Source organism: Lactuca sativa, chromosome 3, assembly GCF_002870075.4.
Source record: "Lactuca sativa cultivar Salinas chromosome 3, Lsat_Salinas_v11, whole genome shotgun sequence".
Classification (NCBI taxonomy): Eukaryota; Viridiplantae; Streptophyta; class Magnoliopsida; order Asterales; family Asteraceae; genus Lactuca; species Lactuca sativa.
The window spans coordinates 300,559,980-300,570,117 of record NC_056625.2 but is presented as its reverse complement, the minus strand read 5'-3'; the positions used below and the strand labels follow the sequence as shown (position 1 = coordinate 300,570,117).

Below are 10,138 nucleotides of genomic sequence, written 5' to 3'. Positions count from 1 at the left end.
TTTAAATTTGATAATTATTATAAAAAGATATTTGTGTTTTGTTTTTGTTTCCATTTTTGAACATAATCATTCTAAAACTCACATCCAAACACCACTGAATCAAACGAGTTGATATTCCTTCCACATTGATAACACTCATCACAGGCGGATATCGCGTTAGAGATGGAAATGGAGCTTACTTCCGGCAACCGTATCGCCGACGCCGATTCAGGCAAACAAAATGAATATAAAAGAAGAAACTATTCAATTTTTGAACTCCCGTCGAATTTCTTTGATTCCTGCGGTTTCATTGAATTGCTTTCAACCCCTGAACTCGCTAACAACCCCGCTACTACTCCGGGAAAAACCGTAGAAGAAACAGAGGTGGCGCCGGAGAAGAATGCTAGTTCTAGTGAGAGATTGACGTGTAATACTTGTACATCCAGTTTTGAGTCGCTTCATGATCAACGGTCTCACTTCAAGTCCGATTTTCATCTTTTCAATGTAAATTCTCTTGACCTAACTTAATTAAGTGTGCAGTTCGTATATATCATATTATTGAAATTTCATATGCTTCATGAAGTATGATTAATTAATTATTGTAGGTTTGTGATTTTCAACAATTTATAAAGACTGTCCACTGCATATTTGAACTGTATAAGAATTTAAGCCAAATGTTGTGTTACTGGTTAAAATTCTATAAGTTTTCCTTTAAGATTTACTCGAATACAACAAAAAAAATTCAGTATAATGTTTCTCCTAGAGTCTCTGATATTTTACTTTGTTTCTATATGCATAATGTTTTTTTTTTATCTCAGATAAAGTTAAGCATTGCTGGAAAGGAAACTGTTAGGGAGGATGATTTTGATGAATTGAGTTCCAATTCCATAGTTAAAGATTATGATATATCAAGCATATCAGGTTCAGAAAATGAAGAAAACAGAGAATTTGACAGCCTCAGGGATTCAACTAAGGGATTGTTGGGAAGTATGAAGCAGAAGATTTTTATGCATCTATCCAATGGAGAAACAATTTCATTCTGGAAGTGCTTGCTTGTTGGTGACTCTGAGAAAATTCTCCTTGAACATGATTTACATGGGTTTACAAAGGACGATAATACCCCTTGTGTGACAGTGAAGGAAGTGACTGAGAGGCTGCTGAATGTGATCCATGAACCTAGAAACAACACCCGTTTCAGAGTTATGTTGCTTGCTACTGGTGGGCATTTTGTTGGTTGTGTCTTTGATGGAAACTCCATTGTTGCCCACAAAACATTCCACAGGTCTGTTCTTTATCTATTTAATTTCCTCCAAAAAATAATTGAGCTTAAAATTAATCCATCCTTTCCCAGAACTAAAAATATACCTTCTTTACCTCCATGATTGTAAATATTGTTCATGTAATTTAGCTCCACCATCATTAAATAATTAGTATATCTAGTTAGGAATTTGTAATTAGAAGGATCAATGATATTTTCATGCTTATAGAAGAGAATAAGTTCTTTTTCATTGTCACAACTCACAAAAAAGCTTGTATGAACAAGAGAAACTTATATGGTATCCAAACAATCAGATTTTATATGCAATCTTAGGTAGTGTTTGGTATGATAGAATGGTTTTTCCATTGAAATGAAATGCTAAAAATGCCACTTGTTTCATGTAGATATGTTACAAGGGCAAAGTCTGGTAAAAAACAATCATCAGAAGATGGTAGTGGTAAATTTTCAAATTCTGCAGGTGCTTCAATTAGGCGACACAATGAACATGCCTTAAAGAAGGTATTAAACATGAATAACCATTGTTTCTACTTTGTTTGCAATATCTCACTAAACTGTTATTTCTATCACATATTTTAAATTTTTTGTTTCTTTAATCACTTGACTAATTAATTCTCACTTAAATTTCAGGACATCCAAGAACTACTCGATGCATGGAAGCCTTATTTCACTTCTTCAGTTTCTATTTTCATTCACGCCCCTTCACACAACCACAAACTACTATTCAATGGTGAAAATCCACTCTTCATTTCTCAAAAAAATATCATCAAACACATCCCATTAACTGTTAGAAAACCAACATTCAAGGAAGCTCAACGATTATACAACATCTTAACACAAATCTCCACTGAACCAAATCAAGAAAAAGTCCTCCCGATCATCAAAAAAGATTCAACCTTCAGACTTGAAAAGGAAAAATTGATGGATAATTCAAAAAATGGTGATATCTCTGAAGATGTTTTTGTTATGTTATCACCTTTACATGAAGCTGCAAAGGCTGGAAATGTGGATAAAGTTATGGAATTATTAGAACAAGGTTTGGATCCTTGTGTGTTGGATGAAAGGGGGAAAACTCCTTATAAGGTTGCAGTTAATAAGGAAGTTAGGAACGTGTTTAGACGTTTTATGGCAATGAATTTTGATAAGTGGGATTGGGAGGCTGCTAAAGTTCCATGTCTTCTGACAAAAGAAATGGAAGAATCTCAGAATGCTAAGCAGGTTAGTTTTATTCATGGATTAGCAACCTACTTTCATTGATTTATTTATTATATTTATAGCACCTATTTTTGTTTCTTTCTTATGTTATGATAATGTTGTTTTGTGAAAAATTCACTTGACTGTAGTAGTGTTGTTGTTTTCAAAGTATAATGTTCTAATAAGAAGAAATGGAAGTGCAATGTTATTATTGGGTGGATTTTTGATTTTTCAAAGTGTATTGCCCTAATAAGAAAAAAAAATGAAAGTACAATGCTATAATTGGGTGGATTTTCCAAATGATAATGCTTTAATAAGAGAAAGTTGAAATTACAATGATTTAATAGAAAGAAGCTAGCAAGAGATGAGTTTCCAAAAAAGCTATTGATGTAGTTAATGAAAGTAGGATGCTTTAATAAAAAAATAAATGAAAGTATGTATATTGCTATTTCTTGCATTTAGCCTTTATTTCTATAATCGGATTATTATAACAAACTGAAGTTTATTACTTGCATATGAATATATTACATGAATAGAAATTTGGATATGAGTTATCTACATATGCATATATGACAATATCAATATCCACATCCAACTATTACAAATGTAGATAAGGGGCTGTTTGATATGCCTCTTATTGAGTCTGGTAAGAGGCTAGGTCTGACTCAGTCAGATTCAGACTGTTTGATACCACACTTAGAAGCCTCTGACTTGGTCCTGACTCCTCTAAAATGTCTCTTACTCGGTCAGATTTAGGGCTAAGTCTTACTCAATTAGACCTTGACTCAGTCAGATATGTCTCAATCAGCAAATATAAACAACTCCTTACTGTCCTAATTATTACGTTGATTGGTGATCCACCTATGTTGTCTTTATTCTAGATGTGGTGCAACATAACTTTTTGTGTTCTTTTCCTTCAATGAGAATTGCAAAATAAATGAATTATTTGGACATAAGTTACAAGTTATATGTTATATTGTGGTTATAACTAATCCACACACTTATTCAATTGTTCTTAGGCAAAGAAAGACGCCAAAAGGAAAGCAAGGACGAAAGAACTGAAGCTACGACGCAAAGCTAGAGAAAAAAAGGCTCAGGTTTTTATTCTTCATCATCTTACTGCTTACCGGTATATTATTCTTATTATAATGGCAAATTCCATAAAAACCACTGTAGTTTTTTTTTTTTTTTTTTGGTTTAAGCACAGAAAAAAAAAATTCTGTTTTGACCACTGAGGCTTTTTTTTTTCTTCTAAAAAACTAATACATAAAACTTAGAATTCTATAAAAAACCATTATAGTTTAGTATTTTTTCGGTTTAACCACTCGAAGAAAATTTTCTTTTCGATTTAACCATTGAAAGTTTGATTTTAAAAAAACATCTTTAACCTAAAAAATAATCTTCCTTCTGCTTTTCGCAACTCATTAATGGAAAAAACTCTTAGTGGTTAAACTAGAAAAAAAAAAAAAAAAAAAAAAAAAAAAAAAAAAAAAAAAAAAAAAAAAAAACTTTTGAATGCTAAACTAAACCAACAGTCTGCTAAAATTTCGCAGGAAGATGCCCAAAACTCCAGCCAGGGAACTCACCGGATCTCCGGCAGGGTTGCCGGAGTTTTGGTTTTGGTGATCGGAAGTCTGATGGTGGTTGCCTTTGGTCAAATGGGCAGAGGTAGGTGGTGTGGTTGTTTCCGGAAATTGTTGTGGCTGACCTTCTAGAAGACAAACTTCTTGGCTTTTTATTCCAATAAATTTGGAACTAGTTTTTACCTTAACAAACATTTTTTCCATAATTGCAGGAAGAACTAGAAAGATCTGGTAAGATGAGACTAACAGCAGCCATTTGATCAATTGAAATAATTCCACATCAGCATACACCAAGGTTAGTTTTTTTTTTTTTTTTTTTAAGTACTTTCATTTCTAAAATGATAACCGCAATATGTAGCCTAAAACTTGTAAAATGCCACAGGTATTAGATTTCATATTGATATTTGATATATATTGGTAGATAATTTTAAGTATGTTGCTATTATGGGTAAAGAAATATAAGTATGTAAATATTAATGTAAATACATTGTTATTAGGGATATTAACCAAACTAACCACATTTTAAGTTAATATTAAAGAAAATATAACCCAAAAATAAGTTGTTTTAAAGCATGACCAAAATTTCCTGAATAGGTCATTATGGACCACTTTATGGCACCATCAAAAGTACTTTTTTTTGACAAAAAAACATTCCGGATCTTGGACAGACAGAAAAAAAAAAAAAACTATTCTGGAATTTCAAGGAATTACTTTGTTTTTTTGTAAAATCTAACAAAAAGTTGAAGAAAAAAACAAAAGATAGTTCCAAAATTATTTTGATAAACTAATCGCAACAAACTGATTTGTATGTAACATCTCTTATGAAGTTGCAGGTTTTGGTCTCTTTGGAAGCCTTTTGTTGCAGATTTTACATACAAATCGGTTTCGTTGCCATCAGTGATTTTGGTGAAAGTGTCATCACTTCAGCTTTCACGTACAAGTCAGGAATCACCCATTTAGGACAAAATGGTCATTTTTGCAGAACATAAAAAACTTGGTTATTTTTGTTAAAAAAAAACTCAAATTTATAATGGTTAGTTTAATTCATACCTTTTGTTATTATGAGTAAAAAAAGTACATTTTGTGAGTCTCGTGTTAGAACTATTGGTAAAAAAAATGTAAATATGTTGTTGTTGAGAGTAAAAGAATGCTTGCTTGCTTGCTGGGGTGGTATTTAGTCACTTTCCAAAATCACGAGGGGGTGAAGTGTAAATATTAACATGTAAATCTTTTTGTTACACGCTGTTTATTAGGTCCAGAAGAGTCTACTCAACCATTCGACAATAGCTTTACGAACGACGAACCCCCGTAAAACCCACCCAACGATATCGACGCTTCACGCAAAGGAAGCTAACTATTAAGCGTTCGAATACCACATAATCGCACGCGAAGACCTAAATGGTTTGTTGAACTTCTTTTTTCATTTTGAGCATTTCGTCGAACGCATAATCTGCATCATTACATTGCGTTTAAAAGAAGCTTCGTTCTTTGTATAATCTTTTTGTGTTTCTATTTCTGTAGTCAGTTACGCTTCACACTAATCTCGGCGACATCAAGTGCGAAATCGCTTGTGATGAAGTACCTAAAGCATCGGAGGTTAGTTCTGTGGTAGACGTAGACTCTGGATTTTTTTCTCTTCACTAAAATCTCGAATTTCTATAACCAAATCCCTCAACACTTCTTTTCAAAACCCTAGTTCTTCAACCCAGAGTAGACATGATTGTTAGGTTACGCTGATTAACAATCCCAACGTGTGACTTGTTGATAGTATTTAATACTACTTGCAATAGGAATTTTGACATAATAAATAACATGCATCCTTGTTAATGGAATTGTAATACTTGATGTCAACAGAATTTTCTTGCATTATGTGCGAGTGGATACTATGATGGCACCATTTTCCACAGAAACATAAAGGGATTTATGATCCAAGGTGGAGATCCCACAGGAACAGGCAAAGGAGGGACAAGTATTTGGGGTAAAAAGTTCAATGACGAGATACGTGACTCTCTCAAGGTAAAGTTTCAATGTTGGATGTACTCATCTTTATTAAAAAGTCCATGTTTCTTTAATATTCCTATTAAGTGTTGTAAATAATGTTTAAGCAAATGATGCACATTTGGGGAAATGGAAGGAAAAAGTAAATGAGAACAAATTTGTGAAAAGTCAGGGAAACCCTCATTTTCTGACTTTCTTTATTAAGTCATTTTTTTTTGCGTTAAGTCAAAAGGAACACCCTTTCTCATCCTCATAAATGGAAATAGCCTTACAAAGCTCATATCATCCAATTCTGAATCATATAACAAATGCAGCCTCATAGTGATATATTGATGATTATTTGAGTTGACATTAACTACTGATATTATAAAGGGCTAATTGCTAAAAATAGCATCATAGTTTCATTTATTTGTGCATTATAGCATCCGACTTTCTGCTTTTTTTTTTCTTATTAAGGCAATGGAATTTGAAAAGTCTACCCAATTATACCATTGTACCTTTTCAATTTATTTTATTACAAAGAACATTATATTATGAAAAATCTATCCAAGTATATATAGACTATAGCTTGAAAATTGCTTTTATTATAAACGTACACTCCACTTGCAAAATTTGAAGTGTTATTAGCAAATCTTCAGTCATCTTTTAATGCCTTTGACTTTTTTTTTTAATTCTTTTTGTGCTTACTTCAGCACAATGCAAGAGGTATGCTATCAATGGCCAATAGTGGGCCCAACACTAATGGGAGCCAGTTCTTCATCACTTACGCTAAGCAACCGCATCTGAATGGATTGTATACCATTTTTGGCAAAGTGATTCATGGATTTGAAGTTCTTGATCTTATGGAAAAGGTAAATTCACTTAAAGTTTTTTAGTGATTAATCCATCATACATTTTTTCATCATGAAATTTTATTTTTACTAGTTACCTGATATCGCATTAAGGGCAAAGGGCAAAATAAAGAAACGCATAACATGCATTCATCATTGTATCAATTTGGCCACTAAACTATTACTTTATATTTTATTTAGCCATTAAACTCCTTAACAATAATCATGGAAAAAAGATTAGTCTAGTGGCTAAATCGATAATTGGTGAAAGCACATTGTTGTTTTCTAAATTTTAATCTTTCACAAAACCTGGTAACCAAGAAAAATGTTTTTTACTTATAAAAAGGTAAAGAAACTACATTGGTTTAATCGATAAGTTTTTTGTTTTTTTGTATTTTTCCATGTATACACACCTAAAACATAACACACATAGGTCTATATATCGATTTAGCTACTAAACCATTATTTTTTGTAGGTTTTTCCATTGAACTGTTAATAATAATCATAAAAAAAGTATATATAGTTCAATGGCTAAATTGATAATATTTCAACATTTTCCAAAAACAAGCAACATAGAAAAATGTTTTTTTCTAAAAAAAAAAGGTAAAGAAAGTACAATGTTTTAATCCCTAGAAAAAATAGTTAAGTGGCTAAATCAATAGAATAGTAAAACTAAAAGCACGTTGTGTTTTTCTGTATTTTGCCATATACAACACACACATAGGTATATACATCGATCTAGCTATGAAACCATTAGTTTTTATCCATTGAACTGTTAATAATAATCTTATCTTAAAAAAAAAATAGTTTAGTGGCTAAATTGATATAATTGCAAAAGTACATTTTGTTTTTCAATATTTCAACCTTTTTTCCAAACGAATAACAGAGAAAAATGTTTCTAAAAAACAGTTAAGAAAGCCTAATGATTTTAATCCCAGCAAAAGAATAGTTAAGTTGCTAAATTGATTTAATAGTAAAAAGTACATTGTGTTTTTCTGTATTATTATATACAAATTTGATATTTTTTTTTTTTTGTGGTGTAGACTCCAACAGGAGCTGGGGATCGACCTTTGGCAGAGATTAGGATCAACCGTATCACAATCCATGCTAACCCTCTTGCTGGTTAGTCTTGATATAATATTATTCGAATAGGAATATTGTCTATTTCAACTTTTCAACAACATTCTCGTTTATGCTCTAGAAATAGACATGTATGTAACCTTACACATCCATAACAGTCTTTTCTTTTCCCATTAAGTGTTGTTTCATAAATGATGTATGAAAAATATCCAAGTAAAAAGCTTTACATTAACAGGAAAAACCCACATTTCCTCAACTACATATGTTGATTTCTTTTATGTATTGAAGTAAAAGAACACACACATATATGTATAGCTCATGTATTTGTAAGTAAAAGAACATTTGTATGTGACTTGAATTGAAGTCTATTGCAACCGTGTGTGGCGTATATGATTCAAACTAGATCATAAGTTGTTGGTTTGGTTTGATTTTAGGGTGATGAAGTTAACTTAGGTTTAAGAAAAATCAATATAATTTAAACTAGATCACAAGTTGTTTGTTTTGTTGTATCATACATAGCGACGGATTTTGCGATTATGTCTATTGTGAGATGCCTTTTGATGTGAAATGATTTTTTCCAATATAAAGGTGTTGTTTGTTTTGGAAGTGGTTAAATGTCTTTTGTCTTTTCCCATGTTTGCGGAAGAAGACATGCACTTGAGAAAAGTCTACTCGTCAGAAGGGAAAAGTGCTCAAAAAGTATTTTTGTAGAAAAACAAACGAGACCAAAGTATTTCGTAGTGTTGAGTGTTGCGAAATACATGTCCATTACAAAATACTAGAGTTGACAATGTATTTCGTAGTGCTGAGTGTTGCGAAATACATGGCTACTACAAAATACTAGAGTTGAAAATGGGTCGATATGGGTTCGGGTTCGGGTTCGGCACCCATTTATTAATTGGATTGAAGATTTCAACTCAACCTGTTTATTTGAATGAGCTGATATTTCTAATCCAACCTAACATTTTAGATAAATGGATTGTCACCGGGTTATTCGGTTTATGTAATTTCCAACTCAATCTAATAAATAAATTGGTTAAACTTGGGTTGACTCATTTAAAATAGAAATAAATAAATAAAGTAACTAAAGATTACACAACTTAAATTAGTTATAGAGTCAAAATAATTTCAAAGTATGACAAAAGCATAATTTCAATTTACATATAAAAAGAAATCGTTCAAATAGCATTAAAGATATGTAATTTCTAAGTATTTTGGAGAGTGGCTAGTGTTGTCGATGCCAAGAAAAAATATAGGAATTAAGATTCTATTTTTTTATAAACATAAATAATAATAGGAACATTGTAATTTGTAAACTAATACCTAGATTAATAAATGATAATATAAATAATTATTAAATTAAATATAAATTAAAGTTAAATAGGTTGGTGGGTTGATAATTTTTACATGACCCAACCTATTTAATTAAATGGATTAGATGGGTTGACCCATTTAACTTAAATGAGTTGAAAATCTCAACCTAACCTGTTAATTTTGGGTTAGGTTAGTGGGCTGGATCAATTTTTGTCAACTCTACAAAACACTTTGACGTGTACTTTTGCCATATGTGATGGGATTACGTCTCGCAGTGGTACTAAGAAATGAAGTCTCGTTACCATTGGAAACCTTGTTCGAATCCTTTCGAATTGTTTTTTGGACTTCTTTTAATTTAAATTGAGTATTCTAGCTAATTACTATTTACATGGGTATATAAGTTAGTTTTTCTAAAAAAATTCTAGCGAATTACTTTTCCATACTCTCTCCGTCCCATATTAATAAATCTATGTTTTCTTTGTGGTTTGTCCCAAATTAATAGTCTATTTCTAAAAATAAATATATTTTTCCCTCATTATTAGTTAACATATTATAGAATTAAATGCAGCAAAATGATGAAACTAAATGGAACAAAATGGTATAAATGTCATTTCATTTAATAAAATTAATGTTTTCTTAATCTTTGTGTTTTTTGTCTGTGAACAATAATTTTGGGACGGAGAGAGTATTAGTTTTGGTCTCTTTTTTTTTCACAAGGCTTACATTATGTATTGTGCTAGCCCTAGTCGTATAGCTCTTGCGAATTGGAGACAAGTTGTTACGTGTTGGGATATTGACATCCTTGAATTTAATTAATTAATGACTTGATCTGTTGGGAGATACAAATATTGTTGGAGCTTAAGCTAGCGTTTGACGGATGGAAC

The 10,138-nt window shown here is 31.5% G+C and overlaps 2 protein-coding genes across 9 annotated transcripts; both read left to right on the top strand.

Moving 5' to 3' along the window:
- The first annotated feature begins 49 nt into the window (after positions 1-49).
- On the top strand, positions 50-5,356 carry LOC111919024 (uncharacterized). Of its 8 annotated transcripts, none has more exons than XM_052769601.1 (10): positions 50-483; positions 798-1,261; positions 1,642-1,756; positions 1,886-2,473; positions 3,469-3,538; positions 3,599-3,621; positions 4,003-4,117; positions 4,245-4,327; positions 4,866-4,972; positions 5,286-5,356. In XM_052769601.1, exons 1-8 carry the CDS (start codon positions 163-165, stop codon positions 4,265-4,267), a joined length of 1,719 nt encoding a protein of 572 aa, XP_052625561.1. In that variant the 5' UTR covers positions 50-162; the 3' UTR covers positions 4,268-4,327; positions 4,866-4,972; positions 5,286-5,356. The 8 variants fall into 8 exon arrangements, with proteins under 8 accessions (XP_052625561.1, XP_052625559.1, XP_052625558.1 ...); XM_052769599.1 differs by having other exon boundaries at positions 4,860-4,972; XM_052769598.1 differs by having other exon boundaries at positions 4,860-5,001.
- Positions 5,283-8,196, top strand: LOC111919025 (peptidyl-prolyl cis-trans isomerase CYP18-1). Its single transcript, XM_023914640.3, has 5 exons — positions 5,283-5,433; positions 5,554-5,628; positions 5,887-6,048; positions 6,723-6,881; positions 7,904-8,196. Exons 1-5 carry the CDS (start codon positions 5,431-5,433, stop codon positions 7,985-7,987), a joined length of 483 nt encoding a protein of 160 aa, XP_023770408.1. The 5' UTR covers positions 5,283-5,430; the 3' UTR covers positions 7,988-8,196.
- The last annotated feature ends 1,942 nt before the right edge of the window (positions 8,197-10,138 follow it).

What these genes read in the sequence shown, in the direction of transcription:
- LOC111919024 (XM_052769600.1), top strand. Translation starts at nt 163, where the DNA reads ATGGAAATGGAGCTTACTTCCGGCAACCGTATCGCCGACGCCGATTCA. An exon ending in AATCTCAGAATGCTAAGCAG is followed by an intron (nt 2,474 to 3,468) that starts GTTAGTTTTATT and finishes AATTGTTCTTAG; the next exon opens with GCAAAGAAAGACGCCAAAAG. An exon ending in ACGCAAAGCTAGAGAAAAAA is followed by an intron (nt 3,539 to 3,598) that starts AGGCTCAGGTTT and finishes TTCTTATTATAA; the next exon opens with TGGCAAATTCCATAAAAACC.
- LOC111919025 (XM_023914640.3), top strand. An exon ending in AAGTACCTAAAGCATCGGAG is followed by an intron (nt 5,629 to 5,886) that starts GTTAGTTCTGTG and finishes TGATGTCAACAG; the next exon opens with AATTTTCTTGCATTATGTGC. An exon ending in TTCTTGATCTTATGGAAAAG is followed by an intron (nt 6,882 to 7,903) that starts GTAAATTCACTT and finishes TTTGTGGTGTAG; the next exon opens with ACTCCAACAGGAGCTGGGGA.